Genomic DNA, 18,906 nt, shown 5'->3' on the forward strand with positions numbered 1-18,906 from the left:
GGAAAAGACAATACTTGTAGAGGAGTGGTGGCCAAGGCAGGCTCTTTTGGTCTAGGAAATCACATGGATTGTGAGTGGGACAGTGTGGTGTTTGATAGACAAGCCTTTTCCAGATGCAGTGGTAGTGTGGATATGTTTGTAGTTCTTAAGGGTAAGAGGTACAAGCTGCTACTGGTGAGGGTCAGTGGGGCAGGAGTGGCCACCCATCTAAAAAGAGTGGAAGGGAGGAAAAGCTTGGATTTTCTTTCTCTGGGTTTTATTGACTATTTTGGCTCTTTCACCAAATTGCTTGGATGACAACTGCTTTATAATGTAGTCTGAGGTGCTTGTGTTCACAGTGTATCTCTTCAGTAGATTAGGACTTCCTGGAGCCAGGGACTCTTCCCCTTTTATCTTAGGATCCCTCAAGGCCTTATACATAGTAGGAATTTAATCATTGTCACATTATTGGATTGAAAGAAATAAGGCAAAATATGTCAGACGTAAAAGGGCCCTGTAAACAAGGAATAAAGAATCTCTGAGCTGGAATGGACCTTAGAAAATAACAGTCTAAAAATTAGAGGAGACTTGAAAAAGTAGGCTACAGGAGTAAGAAGGGACTTTAGAGATCGTTGAAATGTAGCTTCCTCATTTTATAAATGAAGAAACTGAGGCCTAGAGAAAAGTGACTTGTCCAAAGTCACTCAGTTAGTGGCAGGCCTCAAGACTAGATTTTTTTAAACTCCCCATCCAGCGTTCTTTCCCCTGCTCCCTCCAAAGGGTCTGTGGAATGATTTCTGAAGTCTGGGGGGCAGATTATGTCTTGTCTTTATTTTCACTAGTCTCTGACTGTTAACATTTCCTTCAGCAATGAGTTTGTTGTTGTTGTTTTTAATTTATTTCATTTTATTTTACTTTATTTTAGTGAGGCAATTGGAGTTAAGTGACTTGCCCAGGGTCACACAGCTAGTGTCAAGTGTCTGATCTGAGGCTGGATTTGAACTCAGATCTTCCTGATTGAAGGCCAGGTGCTCCATCCACTGTGCAACCTACTTTTTAAAAAAAATCTAAAGGGATTGATAAGTTTCACCAGACTGCCAAGAGGGAGCCAGGAGACAGACAGACAGACAGACAGACAGACACACACACACACACACACACACACACGCACACAATTAAGAATCTCTGCATTATATATTACCACTTTCCAAACCCCAGAAATAAGTCCATAAATATACTTTCACAGTGTAAAACTTCATGTGTGTGAGAGAGAGAGAGAGAATGAGAAGAAACTGCTGAGGTTTTATTATCTAAGTATAGAAAGCAGAAGAGCCATTTGGGGTTTGCCAAGGAGAATGCACTGACTTGTGGCTAGAGCTCTCAGTGATAAACCTTCTCTGAGACTAGACTCTGATACTAACAGAGCCGTAAGAGGAAGCCTGACTCTGTATAACATCAATCCTGGGTGGAATTTGAACCCTGTAATCTACATAGCCTTCCTCCCATTGTGTATTGAATTATCCATCCGCCTGCACCTTCCTTTTGAGATTTATGTGTGCATCTCAGAAAATTTGTGGCAGCTTGGTGCACCAAGGCAGGAGCTGACTGTTCTCAGCCTCCCCAAGAAGTATCTGTCACTGAATTATTTTCCCCCTACAAGCTCCTATGCTTTGCTTCCTCGTGGCATGAAAGTGTCCATGTGTTCTCAAAGGCTGTGCCACCAGAAAGTAAATTTGGGCAAATTACACTGTGCTGGAAAGGCTTCAGGTACTGTCCCAGCAGTACAGTGGCCCTGCCATCCAAGGCCCTACATGGCTAAGAAGAGCGGCTTAGCTATAGGTTGGCTGTGGGTCGGTGGGTCTCGTGGGCACAGCTGCCCATAAAGCATGGCCTTAAGGCCTCTGGGGCTGCCTTCTGCTTCCACAGTGACAGAGGGTGCTACATCACACGGTTTTTAGACTGTGGCCTCTAAACATTGAGTTCACCATAGGTATCTTAATGATCTTAAAGACCTTGGACACACTGTTGGGAAAACAGCCGCTACACCCCTGTTGATATTCTCCTGCTAGAGCCAGAACGATGTTACAGAGAAGTGGGAGGATGCAGTCATGGGTTTTCTTGGGAGAGGCAAAGATACATCTCCCGACGTATCAAGAAACCCCATTTCATGGGACATTTGATCACCTCTTCTTTGTCTGGAGCGTGTGACACCTCCGAGCTCAGGTCCGGCCTCCTTGGGCTCAGAGAGCCAAGATGTGGGCCCAGTTCCGTGGGCTCCCAGGCCAGTGCTCCTTCCACTTCACAGCCTCTCCGCCTGACACAAGACTCGTGTGGGCTGTGTGACTTTTCATCTCTGACAGCATCTGCTGAGCTCTCTTTTGGCCCCAGCCTTCCTTCCCAGGGTCTCAGTCAGGTCGCTTAGTTTTGTCTCTCGATTAGACAGGTGAATACATTGGAGAAAGGGCTTTTGCCCAGAGTCTCCTGTCACAGAACTTGCAGGGCTCACTGCTTTTCCTGCAGCTCCTTCTGGGATCTCACGCCCGTTAGCTGTCCCTGATCCAAGACAGACGGATGGCTCGTGCTTGGCTAAGGCTGTCTGTGTTCCCTGGGTCGTCATCCTGTTCTCAACTATGTTCAACTTTGCCACCTGCACAGAGGTTTTTAGTTTCTTAATTGACATGTAATTAGTGGTTATAACAACAGTGTGGGCCAAGCAAATGACACCTCTCCCTAAATTATGCTGTGTTGTTAGGCACCATGGTCTGAGTTGCCATCATAAATGGCCGTAGGATTTCATAAAATAAACAGAAGGATAGATTACAAGGAAATACTTCGTTGCTGATTCATCATTTCTGTAAAGTGGGACTTAGATTCTCACATGCTTCAGTGATTTTAATCACAGAACTGGTAGGGTTGTGGCAGGACCACACCTCTGATAATTAATTGACAGCTGGTTTCCAGTTTACTCTTAGATATACTGGGGGATGTTTATTTTTTTTTAATTGCAAGGAAATTCTGGATTTTCCTTCACTTGATAGCAGTGTTGTCCAGAGACTGATTGACTAATGCTTGCAGAAGTATCTGAGAAACTCCCAGCTCAGACTTAAAAACCCGAAGGACTTGGACATTATTGTTCAAAAGGCCTGTGGTTTGACGTGCCATCTTTGCCTTAGGCCATTGAGTTGAAGAGATCTTGTATGATGCAGGGCAAAGGGAGTTTAGGATCAGAAGCTTTGGGAGATGGTGACTGTTGCTGGAAGCAGCCTTGGAATGCCAGAGCACAGGAGCATTTAGGAAAAGCATTAGGTTTTTTTAATCCTTTTCATTGCTATCATTCATCCATGACGTTAATGTCCAAATATATCCCTCATCCTTCCTCCATCCATCAAGCCATCCCTTGTAACAGATTTCATTAAAAAGAAGAAAAAAAGGACATGAGCAAAACTGGCCACTGCACCAGCTGTGTCTAGTAGTGGATGAAGGAGGAAAGCAGAATTTTAGAGCTAGAAAGATCATTTAGTCCAAGTTTTTTCATTTTACAGATGAGGAAACTGAGGCCCAGAGAATCAAGTAACTTGCCTGTGGTCATAAAAGTAGTAGTAAATGGTAGAGCTAGTATTTGACATCTTTTGACTCTGAATCCTTTGGAAGGCCTGGTTCCTTCTGCCCAGAGCAGATGAGCCGCACCAGTATCCATATAATGACACTCCTCCTTCTGGCACCGTTGTGCTCACGGCTCCCTGTTCCAGTCCAGCCTTCCCTGACACCTCTGCCCCAGATGTCTCATTTTTCACAGAGCTTTTTTCCCAGACCTCAACTTTTTATTTATCCCTCTTTCCTCCATATATCATGGCTTTTTGTGTACTTGTTTTCCTCCCCCCCTCCCCCTTCCTCCTCCCTTAGGTTGCAAGCTTCTGAGAAGCAGGGTCCCTGTCATTTGTCTTTGTAACCAACCCACAGGACCTTGGACACGGTCACTGCTTCTTGTGTGTTTGTTAAAATGAATTGAATATGGGGTAGTTGCTCTCCATGGTGCCCATCCCACAAAGTTATCGATTATGGATGCGCCCTGACTGTCTTTAGTTTCTTTAATCGCTTGCAGTGGATCCATCCTTAACGTTTCTGTTAGCACCAGCATTCAGCATGGTAAATGCCATGTAGTATTCCTTGTTGTAGACAAGAGCTCCATGGAGGTCCCCCAGGGGCTCCTCACAGTGCAGGGGTGTTCCCAGGAACCAGTAGGTTGTCCCACAGAGTGCAGGTGCTGGCAGCTACTGCTGCTAAGCTGGGACAACTTCTCATTTGGGAGCCCAGTGATGGGCTGTGTCTGTCAGGTGTGATTGTTACCAGACTGGTCCTCTCTCGGCTGTAACTACCGTAGAGGAACAGGAGTGGGTGGAAGAAGAGCTTGCTCACAATGAAGGAGTAAATTAGGTCTGAGGCCGGATTTGAACTCAGGTCCTCCTGATTTCAGGGCTGGTGCTCTATCCACTGCCCCACCTAGCGGCCCCCTGAAGGAGTAAATTAGGAAAATAGCTGAATGAATCTGCAGCAGATTCTAAAAACTCCTCAGGTCAGTAGGCTCAGTCCCAGGGCCCTGAAGCTGAGCAGAGTGTCTCAGAGCTGGATGCTGGAACAGATTCTTTGACTTGCGAGGCCACAGCTCCCTACTGTCATTGGTCTATATGAGACAGCGGAATAGCTGCCTTCAGAGATGGGGAACTCGTCAATTACACCGCTTTGTTCATAGACCCCATGGCAAAGCACCCTGGTGCTGATGTCTTGAGTTCCATTTTTTTCTGGGGCTTGTATACCTGAGGTCCTTTCTAGCTCTTTGGACTTCATTTGGGTGGCAAGGGGAAATCATTTTAAGGATTTTGGAGATGGAACACTGAGCACTAAGAAGACGAGCCTGACCCACTGATTGGGACCTTGGTAGTCTTTTAGTTCAGACTCCTCATTTCATGGAGGAGGAAACTGAGGCCAAACAAGGGTAGAGGGTTTAAGTGCCACGGGTCTCTTCATCGGTAGGTAATAGAGCCATAATTCAAAGCCAGGCCCATTTGTCACTGCCCTCCAAGGGTTTTGCATTTGGGGGTAAGGCTGTGGATGTGGAGCACAGCATGAACACAGATAAGTACATTTTAAAAATACATAAAAATTAGTTGGGAAGGTATGGGGCAGGGGCAGCATCTCATGCACGGATGTGGTACTTGTGCTAAGCCTTATCAGAACCTAGAAACTACGAAGCAGCACAAAGACTGGGAACCTCTTGTGGGCTGGGTGGGCTGGTGTAAGAGGGGCAAAGGACCCCCATGGCCGTTGTTCATCAAAGCCTCAAAGTTATGCTCAGGCCATTTGCCTTAGAGGAGACAGGGGAGTAACACAGCCAGACCTGTCGCCATCTGACATGTTGGAGGGAGGATTCCCGTTCAGTTGCATAGTGAACTAAATGAAGAACCCAGATCGTGTGAGGGCTGGCTGATAGCATTTGGATTTAAAGTACCCAGCATTCATTGCACCCAGCGCAAGCTAGACCCTTTGTAGTCAGGCCCAGTGGCTTATGCTGTCCTCTAGGCTGGTCCATTAACCCTGTTTACTCTGGGGTGAAACCAATCTCTGAAACTAGGCCTGTCCCATGAGCAATTAAAAGCTTTTAAGCCAAGCAATTGATGACTTCTGCTGTGGTCTACAAGTGGTCTGTGCTTGAGATCCCACCTGCCATCAATCTGGTTGGGGGAGGGGGCACAGTGCACCAGAGCAAGCAAGCTGGTTGCTTTTATCTTGCCTAATGCATGCTTTGCACTGCTTAAAAGTGATCACTAAAATGAGACACTTGTGTCTTGGAGACTGTAGATTGACTAAAGGGTCTGAGCCTCCCAGCAGCAGCTGAGCTTTTCTCTGGGCAGTGGCAGCCACATTAGATGGCCTTGTGCATTAGCAGCTTGAAGGAGAAGGGTGTGGGAGTGTGTTCATTAGCCAGGTGATGAGCCTCTCAAAGGACATGGAAGGTTGATTTAGCCATTCAAGCAGGAACCACAAACTCAGACCATGTGAATTTGAATTTCTACCTGTGGTTTTTACCGTGGCTTGTGCAAGTTGCTTTCAATCTCTCCAGCAGCTCACATCTCTCTAGTCAGTACTTGAAGGTTTACAAGATTCTTTTCCCACAACAACATTATGAAATAATTAGTTCAAGAAGTATCCCTGTTTTGCAGAGGAGGAAACTGAGGCAGAAGCCAGTATTTGCACATGGTCAGAGCAGCCTAACAAGGGTCAGAGTAATGTGCACCTGATTTGTCAGCTCCTCATGCACCACTCTTCATGCTGCACCAAGCTTCTGGAATGCTAAAGTAATTGATTGACTTTCTCCCCTCAGGGTTGAGTACTGAAGGCATCTACAGAGTGAGCGGAAATAAATCTGAGATGGAGAGCCTTCAGAGACAGTTTGATCAAGGTAAGGTTTTATCAATTCAAAGCATTGTAAAATTAGAGATAGCCTAGCTGGGGGCTGGGGCACAAGGGCAAGGCCTAGTGTGGCCTGGAACAGGCCCAAGCCTGGCATCCCCCTCCCCAGGCTGTAGCACCCCCTGACCTCAGATTCTCCTACCAGAACAATGGTGAAGTCCTCCCTGGGGCAGAGTGTGCTCTAGCTCCTGGACCAAGGAGGCAACAAAGGGGACATGCACCAGGAGGCAGGCATGTTGCCCACTTGGTGTACGTCCTCGAGGACTCTGCCTTGGACCCACAGACCCAGACAAGCCTACTTTCACCAGGCACATCAGCAATGCCTGTCTGGTGGTAATGGAGGAGTGGTGATGTGTTCACCGTGTGAACCTTGAGAAATCTCTAGTGGTCGGACTGAAATCTTGTGGAGGGCCGGGATCTCCTCCAGGTTGAGGTCTCCAGGGTTGCCCAGAAGTTTTGGCCTAGCCCACGTCAAATTAACATGACCAAGACTATCAGAAGCATTGGGTACCTCTTAACCTTACTTGGAGGGGAAGCTCCTTCTAAGACGACAAAGGCAAGCCAAGGAGCCCCCACTCCAGTCTCCAGGCTTTAGAGCCCCTGGCAGGGCCTGGATTGATGGAGGGAGCCCCGTGAGCAGGCCATCGGCACCACACACGCCCAGAGATGTCCACCTGTGTCTCTCAGCACAGGGGGCCCACTTCTTTCCTCTCCTGTCTCTTGATTCTTTAGAATTTAGGGGTTCATCCTTTGAGATTCGCCTTTCAAAGTTCCTGAGGATTTCTCCTGCCCTCCCTGAAGCCTTAGCCGCCACTGATCCCCTCTTTTCCTGCATAGATAGTCTCATCTTTGCAGGTTTTGGTTTCACTGCCCTCTGCTGGTTTTCTTCCTACCTGTCCTTTAGGTTCTTTGGCTGGACCTTTATTCAAGTTGTACCCATTAACCGTGGGCATCCCCAAAGGCTCTCCCTGAATGCTCCCCTGTCCTCCCTCTCTGCTATCTCATCAGGTGGTATAGGTTCAAGCATCATTTCTAGGGAGGTAGGTGATTCCCAGACCTAAACATCCACCCCGATCTCTCTCCGGCCTTTTGGATTTCTCCAGTTCAACCTGCTCCCCCCAATCCTCCCCTGTCCCCAACCTCCCTATTCCTTCTTCCAGTCCCCCAGCCTCACCACCTCAGGGTCACTCCACGTATCCAGTCTGTTGTTTCTGTCTTCCCAACATCTCTCAGTGATGCCCCCTTCCCCCCTTGCAGCAGCTGCTGCTGGGTCAGTCAGCCTTAAGTGATTTTCCTAAAGCTGCCACCCTACTCAGCATCCTTCTCTTGTTTGGCCTTCAAAGCCCTTCACAGGCTGGTCCTTGTTCCTGTCCGGTCTTCTTCTACCTCATTCCCCATCTTGCTTCACTGACCTCCTCCCACATGACCCCCAGCTCCTGACTTTGTTCCTCCTCCTGGCTTCATCCAGGACTTAACTAAAACCCCACCTTCTGCACGAGGCTGTTCATCAGCCCCAGGCCCTTTGGTGTGACTTGGGCAGACACAGGCACTCGTGTGTCGCCTCCTTGAAGGTAGAAGCTGGGTTTTGGTGTCTGTCCTCGTCATCGCCGTCTGGTCGTTTGTTGGCCTTTCTCGTATCCCCGGTGTTTAGTCCACTGCCTGGCCCATCATGATTAATAAACATTTGTTGTTGGCTGACTGGCCATGGGCCAGCCTGGTGCCAGGCTCTGGGGATGCCAGTACACACAGCATGACCGTCCCTGCTTGTGAGGAGCTTCTCTGGCGATGGGGGTGAAAACACCCCACGTGAGTGTAGACGGAACAAGGGGAGAAGATGTACAAAGAGGCACAGGGTCGTTTGGGAAGAGGGCACCAACAGTTGAGAAAAACAGGAAGGCCTTGCTCAGAAGATGGTGTCTGAGCTGCGTCTTAGAGCAAAGCAGAAGCCCAGGGAGGTGAGGCCGAAGTGCAGGGGCAGCGGGCGGGCCAGGGTGGCCCACGTGGTGCATCCCCTGCAGTCCTCCCTTTTCCTTTGCCCGGGCTGTCCCTCTCATAGTTTGGCTCATGTGTGGTCTCCTGTGGTCGTGAATGTTCTCCTTCTCCCAGATTATCCTGGGTGTCCTCAGCTGTCTCCCTGCCTCGGGTCAGCCCTTGGAGTCCATCTGCAAAGCTGGCACAGTGCCTCGCCCTTCATAAATGCCAAGTGGAGTTTCGTGGAAGGAGCTGTCCTCGCCCTACTGGTCACATTGCTCCTCCCAGCCCGGCACACCTGGCTGCCTTTCTCAGTCTCCCCTTGGCTTGTGCTTCCAGTACCTTCCTTTGCCGGACCTGCTTCCTCGTCTCTTGGGCTCAGCTGCGAGGTCTCCTCTCTCCCTGACTTTGTGGGGACCTGTGTGGCCCCAGGGCACAGACAGGATGGGTGGAGTCCTCGTTAACTAGGTGGGGAAAGCTGGGGTCTAAGCAGCTGCTGGATGGCACAGATCACACTGGTTTCTCTCCCCACCCCACCCCCACCCCCAAAAAAGTCTCAAAAGCAAACTTGTCACAAACATGGGTTGACTTGTGACGTGTGTATAACACAGGCTATGAGCTGTGGAGGGTTTTCCACGTGAGTTAACTGACCCACTGACACAAGTCAGGATGGAGGGGGCTCACTTGTAGTGACCTCGGGATAAACTGGGGCCCAGGGATGATGGGGAAAGCCCTTGGGGCCTTGGATCAGAAGACTGGTGGAGTTTTAGCAGGATCCGCAGAACTGTCATCCAGAAAACTGGCCTCTTCCTTTGCCTCCTGCATGCCTGCTCCCATCTCTGTGCCTTTGCTCTGAGGATCCCCAGTGGGGCCCTGGGAACACTCCCACCTTTCCTCCGAGCCTCCCAGCTGCAAGTGCCCTCCTTCCCACACTGCCTCAGATTGAATGAGTGAACATTTCTGAAGCACCGTGCCTCGTGCTAGGGTGACAGGGCCTGCCCTCAGGGAGCTCACATTCTGCTGGCAGACAGAGGAGGTGTCTCCTTCACATCACCTGAGCCCAGTGCCGTGAGGGGCTGCTGGTGCTAAGGAAGGCAGGCCCCTTCTCCCTCTGCTGGCAGCAGGAGCCAGGCTGGGGGCTGGGGGCTGCTCGGTGCAGAACCCTTGGGTTCAAGATGCTGAGCTGCTTCAGAAGGGTGCAGGGGAGGTGGCACATGCTGCTTCCTGGCTTTCCTTCACATCTGGGGTCTTCATTCCCTGAGGGTCCCTGTTTTTACCCTTTGAATGTGAGCTCCTCCCAAGTAGAGGCTGTTTCATCCCTGCCCTTGTTTCCCAGCATCTTGCTCTGTGTCTGACACAGTATTTTAGTCAATACTTGTATAGAGATCAATGGGTGTGCTCTGTCATGCCCTTTCTGGGGGCAGGGGTGGGGCCGGCTCAGACTTTGCCTGTGGCCTCATCGTTGAAAGTCTGGAGCAGGAGGGGACTTTCCTGGGTGACCACTGAGCCTGTCCCACTCCTCTCAAGCAGTGTTCTTTTTCCTTTGTTCAGACAGCTTGGTACAAGGTTGGTGTTTGCACATCTCTTGAGTTGGTCGTGCTTTTTCTTTGCAGACCACAACCTGGACCTGGCTGAAAAGGACTTCACCGTGAACACTGTGGCAGGTGCCATGAAGAGCTTCTTTTCCGAGCTGCCAGACCCCCTGGTGCCCTACAGCATGCAGAATGACCTTGTGGAGGCCCACAGTGAGTACAGAGGCTGGGCCTGGCGTTGGTTCTGTGCACGGTGCATCTTGTCGCTTCTTTGTTCTGCCACCTGGCAGTTCCTCTTCCCGTGGTATCTTTCATTTCCCAAATGCTCGGCGTGCTGCCCTGAGCCTGGCAGAGCCTCAGCCTTTCTCCTGAGGGGCATGCCTTCCCTCCACAGGGCCCTGTTCTTCATGCCCTTCACAGAAGCACAAGGTCATTCCTCACAGGTCAGAAGGCTTCGCCTGGATTCCTGGATTAGATGCCATGGCACTGGGAGTCAGGCGACTCCACACTTGGATCTCATGTCCAGCCTCTGCCCGGGGGCCTGTGCTCCAGGGCTGATGTCTTAGGGCCAGCTAATGAGTGCTAAGATTGCGCGTGGTCAGAACAGGGCCAGGGAGTCCACAGCAGGGACCATCGCCCGACATTCTCTGTGGGATGAGTGTTAGGTTTGGCAAATCTCTGGTGGGTCCTCATGGTCTCCATCCTCATAAATGTGGATGCTTCTGCCACTGAGGTTGTTAACAAGCCAGCCATACCTGCCCATCCTGGGAAATTCTTACCCACCCACCCCCCGTCAGTTTGTCAGGAGACCAAGAAAAATGTTTGTATTAAACTGACACTACCTAAGCCTCCCAAACCTGCTCCTAGTTGCTCCCATACCCTGCCCTCCCTCCTCCTTTCTCCCTGCTCGCCCCGTGGCCAAGCTTTTCACCTTGAGACAACTGGGGACGACAGAAGGTAGATTCTGCTCAGACTGTCTGACTGCAAAGGGACGTGGGCGACTGTCTGGCTTCACTCCCTCACTTTGCAGGTGACAGAACTGCCCGACATGGGCAGCACGCATGGCGTGGCCACAGCTCAGGCCTGGTCAGCAGACCTAAAAAGGCACTGGAATCCTAACAGGATTTCCTTGGCACTTGGCACTCCTCAAGGTCACCACAGGAATGAATAATGAAGCCAGCAAGGCTGTGTTTGGTGTGACCTTAGAGAGAGCCCTAGATTGAGAGGAAGGCTGGGCGACTGGACCAGGGCCCACGGCTGCTAAGTATCTTCTGACTCCCTAGTCCAGCCCTCTGCCCACCACCACACCGAGCCCCTACGTGACATCCAAAGTCTTTCCCCCCTCTGATAGTCTCTGAGAGAAAGCCAGGCTGGAGTACTGAGAGTAGCTGGTGGCCCTAGCCTCTGCAGGACCCCAGCTGGGCAGCGTGCCCGTGGGACCACAGGGCTAGGGGAGGGGGCACCCTTCTTAGCCATTTCCTTGAATGTTCAGTGGTTTGAGCCACACACCGTTACACCGATCCATCCCTGCCTCGAGCTCTTCAGTTAGAGTCAAGGTAGAAAAGAGAGCCTTGGGGCTATTCTAGCCCATCCCCTGCTTTGCAGATGAGGAAACTGAGACCCACAGAGGGAGAGGGGCTTTCCCAAGGCAGATGGGTGTGAGCAGACTGGATTCAGATTCCGGTCTGCTGGGTCTGAGTAAGGCCAGTGTTCTTTCCACCACTGCAGGCTTTGAGCAAGGTCCTTCATTAACCTTTCTGGGCATCAGTGAGGTTAAAGGGCAGAGGAGTTAATGGGGATGTTTGGAGAACATGGAGGAGGGGAATCCAGAGGTGCTGTGAAGGTGGGTGCTGCCATTCCTGTGTGCCTCACTTCCCTGAACACAGCTGTGTTGACCTCAGCTCCAGTGCTTCAGGATGGATCTGCACTGAGCTCTTGTCTGCAAGGGGCACACCCTTATTTTGTTAAGGGAACTTGAAGCCGTTTAAAAATGAAGGCCACAGACAGGAATACTCCAAGTTCATCTTACGTTTGCAGGAGCAACTGAGATTTCTGGGGTTTTACAAGGCGCTGTCTTCAGGTGGTTATCTTCCCTTTTCAGAAAAGAAGAGGGAGCTTCTATAGCCGGCGACCATTTCGCAGACTCCATGGCCAGGGTTAGCCTCTTTCTCATCGAGAGAGAAAGACAGTGATTCACTCTTAGTAAGGCATAGATTTTGAATTTTTCTACTTGATTTATCTTTTTCAAAAGGCAGTTTCATTATATCCTGCTCAGAAGTTAATCATCAAACATTTATGTAGCACTTACTACTTGCCAGGCTAAGTGCTGGCAAAGGCAAAAAAATGCAGCCGGTGCCTTCAGGTAACTCTTAGGCTGATGTGGAGACAACATACCGCTGACTGTATGTGGGGCACACCTGCGGGGCTCAGACGGCAGTCTGGGTTGTCTGCCGAGCACAAGAAGTTGAGCTTAGATCTGTGAGCCCAGCCTGGCTTTCCCAGCGTCCTCTGCCAGCACTCAGACTCCACACAGATAGACTTTGTCCTCCGTGGTGGGTGGAAGATGAAAAGACTGAGGAAGCAAAGATTTGAGCTTCCAAGCATTTCGATTTATTAAGTAATGCATGCCAATTGCTTAAGAAACCAGGAGCAGGCCCCTTCCTCGACTTAGGGCTGAACCCTGAATATAGGGGGAGATAGACTTTTATACATTAAAAAAATTAATCCAGTAAGACCATTCAATTAAAGGAAAACAGTTAGCCAGGATACAAAATTAGGTAATCTGATTTCTGATTGGAGGAAAGACTGGGGACTTTGTAAGTTGAGAGGGGCAGAGGGAATAGGTAGGATTCCCTGAATTCAGAAAACAAGGGGTCACACTCTCCCCCAGGCTCCCTGAACAATCAGAGGAACATGGAAACAATAACTGATTGACCAGCATGGGACCAGCTTTCAGATAAGACATATGGGTTACTTAAGATGTACAGTTGTGAGAAAACTCCTTGCATCAGTCTTTGAGTCTGACCAGGTTTCTGGTCAGCATAACTGAGGTGGTTCGTGAAGGGCCTCTGAGCAGCAGGAAGGGGGGGGTCCGACTTCCCAGCTATGCAGGCGTAGAAAGGGTACTGAGCTGAGTCATAACATGGACTCAGTGGGGTTCACTGAATTCCCACAGTTCATCTCTTGTCCTCATCCCCTCAGTTTACTCACCCCTGAACACATTTCCCAAATCATTCCCTGACTCACAGTGTTTACTGCCCCTAGATTCGCATGCACTTGAGAAACACTTTTTGACTGACACATCCCATCTTTGCGTGAAGTGATATCTTCTCTAAATTAACAGTTCTTCTCTTTTCCTACAACCCTCCATTTTACAGAGGAGAAAACTGAGGCTCGAAAAGGTTAGCTGTTTGACCGAACGCATGGCTTAGATGTGGCACAGCCAGAGCGTCCAGAGTGGGGCCGCTAGGATGGGGAAGGAAAGTAGGGATGCTTCCTTAGGTGAGAAGGTTTGGTGGGAAAGGGGTGGGGAAGCTAGTGAGTTCTCCTTCCTTCCGTGAGAGGACTACTCACACCACCAGGAAGGTGGAGGAAGGGTTCTTGCTCACATCTGGGCTGAGCTGGACCACTTCTTGGGTCCCTGCCAATTGCTGAGTCTTCTCATCTTTAGTCAGTGTGTCCTGCCAGCTCTTGACTCTTCTCTGTTCCCGATAACCAAGGAGGGCACGGAGCCAAATGAGCTACTCAATTCAGTCCTCATGTCTCTCTGCTCCCTTTCCATGTATACCCTGTCCGGTATCAAAGGAGTTTGGGATGCCTAGGTACCAAGCCGGGCTTGGAGGACATCAAACGTTTGTGATAACACAGCCTGCTTTTCATGGATGTTTGCTGAGTGTGGGAATCAGAGCAATTTCTAGAACTGAAAAGGTGACTTTCAATCAGCACCAGGTCTGGAAAGGACCTTACGTTACCAGTTTTTAGGGTTAGAATGTCAGAGCTGGGTGGGGCCTTATGCCATCGAATCTGAGTGATGAAAGGGACGTTAGAAAAACAGATATGTCAGTGGAACGTAACAGCTAGTCTAGCTGCCTCACTTCCAGAATGAGCGGATTCAGCCCCAAACGTGCCTTGCCTAAAGTCCCACAGCAGACCATTGGCAGGACTGAATGAAAACCCAGGTGCTGTGGCCCTCGCCTCGGTGCTTGTCAACCCACCGTACTGCTTCAGTAACTCTTCTTCCCTTATTAAAAAATGATTAGATTACCCCGAGAGCCAAAATCCAAATGGATAGAGAAGAGAAGCTAGTGGCCTGCATGAGATCCAAAATGATGGTAAGGCTGGATATTTGAGAAGTACCCAGCCCCACCGTCCTTTCTCAGCCTAGCTAGCCCTCGTGCTCCAGGAGAGTGACTGGAAGGAGCCCAGCTTTGTAATGTGCTCTCTAGGAATTCATCAGCCACCCTGCCAGGGAACTCTGTGTCTGTCCCATGTTTCTCACTCTCAGTCCTCCAGGATCCCTAATCTGTCCTGTGGAGATTGTGCCAATGTGTGGACCAGAATTTCCTCACCTAGTGCCACAGGCAGTGCGATCTCTGCCTTGGGATGCATGTGTCCAAGGGCAACGTGATGACGGAAGAAAGGTTTTCTTTGTAGTAGAGCTCCTGAATCGTTCTTTATTGTACAGCCCCGGCCACAGATGGTGCTGGCTTTCACAGTGCCCTCAGGCACAGGCAGGGCTCATAACACAGAGGTGAAACCGGCCGCTGTATCCATCACCTGACAAGGTGGGTGGCATTTGAGGGGAGAGCCTCTGTTTGTCTATCTGGGAGCAAAAAACCAGCATCTGGCATTCTTCCTAAAGAAGAAACAGCAACAGTCTAGCAAAGCCCCATCTGCACATCTGCTAACTGCCCTCATGTTTACACAAGCCCCATGTCTCAGTGCAGAGGAGGGCTCTGCGGGCCTCTGCCATTGATACCATTTCTTCACCTTGGCTCCTTTTGCTTTGGCAGAAATCAACGACCGGGAACAGAAGTTACACGCTCTGAAGGAGGTGCTAAAAAAATTCCCTAAGGAGAACCATGAGGTCTTCAAATACGTCATCTCTCACCTAAACAAGTATGTCGATGGTTCTCTTCATCTGGTTCTTCCCCACTCAAAATGTTTTGTGCAAAGCTTTATTTCTATAGTTTTTGAAAAATATTTCAGTCAGGCCCCCACCTCAGTGCTTGTCAACCCACCGTACTGCTTTGTTAACACTCTTCTTCCTTGGACCTTGGAATGGAGGGGTTTTCTGATTCCACAGAATGCTTCCCTTATATATATATCCAGTGAGGTAGGTATTGGAAATGTCACTTTCCAGATTTTATGGAAGAAAACACTGAGGCGCAAAGGTAAAGTGACTCTCCTTGATCACAGAGAGCAAGTGTTGGGCCCAGGACACAGCCCTGGGGCTCCTGACCCCCTTAGCTCAGCACGCTTTCTGTTACGTGATGCCGGCTGGCTCCCAGGCAATTTGGGTCTATCAGAAGAAGAATTCTAATCCCAGGCTGGGGGTGAAGGTGTGCTCTGTGTCTCAGTGGTCCAGAGCTGACTTTGCCCCAGTGTTGAGAGACTTGCCCACCTCCGTGATTCAGAATGGGGCTTGCCCACGGTCAGGCTTTCTAGGCCCAGCTGGCTTCTTCTGATTGACGTCGATCCTGGCCTGCACACCTGAGTGGACAGGATTCCAGCTGTCCACCAACATGCAGGTAGGTTACAGGCTCGCCCTCAGCAGCGTGTGCAGATCCCCCTTGCCTGAAGGTTTGAAAATGGTACCTGAATGTTGTAGAGGGGATTGCAGTGTAGGGACGTGTGTCAGAGTTAGAAGGGACCCTCTGCTGATGAGAAATCCTTTCCATAACCCACCCAGCAAGTGATGGTTCACAGGGGGCTTGAACACACCTCCTGGTGGAGAACTTTCTGTGCCCCTGTGGCCGTCTTAGATGGCTTCTCCACAAAACTCACCCGCTGTTCTCCAGGGCTGAGCAGGCCCAGCCTTCAGATCCTTGAAGCCTGACCTGAGCGCCTTGATTCTCTTCAGGTCAGATGTGCTCAGTTTTTTTCAGACATTCCTCATACGGCATTCTCTCAAGGGCCTGTGCCGTTCTCTTGACTGACCTCTGGATGCTCAGCCGCATACCGGTAACCTTCCTAAAACAGCCAGAGAACTGAATGTGCTTCTCCACATCCGTGGTCTCGCCAAGTCACAGGACGGCAGCGTGGTCATGGTGCCAGCCTGAACACTTGATGTTTCAGTACAGCCAGAGATCCTGTCCACTGCTGGCTGACTTGTTCCCTGCTGCCTCCCTGAGCTTGTAGTCCACTCAGACCTCCACAGCTTTTCAAACACCTTGTCAAGCCGTTGTTCCTTCCACCAGCTTCCTATGAAGTTGATTTTTTTAATCCAAGTAGACGACTTTACATTTGTATCTGTTAGATTTCATCACCCTCAATTTGGCCTGATGACGTGGCTATCAAGTGGCTTGGAGATCTTGGCCTGTCCCTCCTGGCTTTGTGTCGTGCATATTTAATAACCATATCATCTGTGTTTTCATCTGAGTCATTGAGAATATTAAACAGAGCAGTGCCAAACAGGGTATTAGAACCATCAAGAAGTTCTCTCTGTTCCAACCAGTCAGCAAGGACTGACTCTCCCTACCTTATGCTTACTGACAAAAAGGCTCCCAGGAGAGATTCTGTCCAGTGCTCTCCTCAAGTTAGATCTGCAGGAATTAGGTTAGCCGAGTGTGGCCTGTGCTTGACGAAGTGGTGCAGGCTTGGAGTGACCTCTGCTCCCTTTTCTAGGTAGTCGCTCTGCAACCCTTCAAGTCTAGACCGTTCTAGAGTATCTCAAGGACTCAAAGTCAATTTTAGTCACCTCTCCTTTGCCGATTCTGTTCTGTTATTGAGACAGCCTTTGTTCTCTGCTCGTCTTTTGTACTTTTCCCATCCTCCTTGGTCTTTGAAGACCACAGGCAGTGGCCCCTGTTTCAGCCCCTGGGGTTTCAGAGGGCTTCCAGGACCTTCCTTTTGTGTGGGCCTCATCCCGAGCAGCTGGACACTTTGGGCTGTCTCTGCTTCCATGGGGTCGTCTAATCTCTGTCATCTGGAAGTTAGTCAGTGAGCTCCCCATCTTGAGAATCATTCCACTGGCTTTGGAGTCTCACTGTGAGAGCTCTCCATTCCTCCTTGGTCGTGGGATCCTACCTGTCCTTTCTCTTATTCCAGGGCTGGGGAATCTGTGGCCTCCAGGCCACATGTGGCCCTCTAGGTCTCTGACTTCACAGAACAAATCCCTTTAGTGAAAGGATTTGTTCTGTAAACGTTGGACTCGGTCAAGAGGCTGCACCCTAGAATAAGACTTATCCCTTTGAAATCTCGTTTCTGAAATTTAGAGTGCAACTCAGTCTGTGACCGGCTTTCGTCTCTCTCTCCCTCACAGACTGATCGCTCCTCCCCCCACCCATCATTCCTCCTTGCTCTTGAGAATGGGGTCCAAAGTGCCCGTCACCCTTGCTGGTGCTCCTGCAGGATCACGTGACCGCCGTGCCTGCCCTGGGCTCCGTGCACTCTCCCAGTGCAGAGACTGTTTCCTGCTCGTGCCTGTGTGCTCCTTCCCCATCCCCCGGGGTCTCTGGATGGAAGGGCTCCTTTCTCCCACCCCCCTGAGGCCTTGACACCGAGGGTACCAGCCTTCTTTGCACTGGGTCTCTCATGATCTTGTGGACGGACAGACAGGGTTCTGGGCTTTCTTCCTCCGTGTGGCTCTCTCTGTGGCGGCCAGCTCGGTGTGGCTTGTGCTTGACCCTTCCTCTCGCTTTTCAGTCTAGTTAGGTGCCTCTTAGTCTTTGTGAGGACTGCTTGCTCGTCGTTCTTGTATTTCAGGCCCATAGACAGGGACTTTTGGAGATACTGACTTCTTTAAGTTAGCCATTTACTAGGTGGAGCAGTGGATAGAGTCCTGGACCAGGAGTCAAGATGACCCAAATTCAAATCCAGTCACCTTACCTGTCTGCCTCAGTTTTCTCATCTGTAAAAAGGGACGATGACAACACCCACGCCTTGGGGTTGTCATGTGGGTCAGATGAGATGATCTTTGTGAAGCTGAAGCACTCTGTGATCTTCACCTCTCCTGAACCTGCCTTTCTTTCTGCAGCCCTTGCCTTCAGCCGGTAGCAGTTAGTTGAAAATATCACACAGGGTTTCCAGTCTGTTGTCCAGGATTTCCTAATTCTTTGTAGTGCTTTCTAGGTTCATTCTGAAAGCGGGCAAAAGGAACATGAATTAAGTGCCTCCTGTGTACTGGGCTAAGTTTACCACGCTAAATGCTTTACCAATATCATGTCGTTGGATCCTTACAACCACCCGGGAGGTGGGTGCTGCTGTTATCCCCAGTTTATAGTTGAAGAAATTGAGGCAGGCGGTGATAAGTGACCTGCCCAGGATCACCTAGCTAGTAAGTGTCTGAGGTTGGATTTGAACTCATGTCTTCCTACCCATGTGAATCACTGAAAGTATTTCTGGTACCTTCCAGTTTGACAGTTTTGAGGTGTTCTTTATTACCTTCCAGGAGACGAGCACGTTCTCTTGTTATTGCCACCGCCATTCACCATTCGTCACCAGTCCAGACTCCAAGTCTGGCTCCCTTGTCAGCCCAGCAGCAGAGTTCAGAGCTGCTTGGAGCTGGGAAGACTTAGCGCCAGAGCCAGGAGAGCAGGGGGTGGCAGCATCACGTGAGTTAGAGGCAGTGGGAGCATCGTTCTCCCCATTTTACAGATGAGGAAACCAAGCCTTAGGGTTTAAAAGACCTCCCTGTCTGTGATCGTCCAGCCAGACCCAAACCCAGGGCTTTGCTGCCTCCTGTCCCCACGTTCCCAGGCAGGTGTGACAATGAGAGAGATCATTCCCTGGGTCC

General features: G+C 50.1%; 1 protein-coding gene across 1 annotated transcript in view; it reads left to right on the top strand.

Moving 5' to 3' along the window:
- Positions 1 to 18,906, top strand: part of LOC114030927 (rho GTPase-activating protein 35) — a 151,558-nt gene that overhangs the window by 126,194 nt on the left and 6,458 nt on the right. The window contains exons 4-6 of the mRNA XM_027845874.1: positions 6,359 to 6,436; positions 10,032 to 10,163; positions 14,963 to 15,068. Coding sequence (XP_027701675.1) covers positions 6,359 to 6,436; positions 10,032 to 10,163; positions 14,963 to 15,068 — 316 coding nt within the window. The remainder of the gene's footprint in view (positions 1 to 6,358; positions 6,437 to 10,031; positions 10,164 to 14,962; positions 15,069 to 18,906) is intronic.

The sequence above is a fragment of the Vombatus ursinus genome, unplaced genomic scaffold (genome assembly GCF_900497805.2).
Source record: "Vombatus ursinus unplaced genomic scaffold, bare-nosed wombat genome assembly UNPS02015030.1, whole genome shotgun sequence".
NCBI classification, from domain to species: Eukaryota; Metazoa; Chordata; class Mammalia; order Diprotodontia; family Vombatidae; genus Vombatus; species Vombatus ursinus.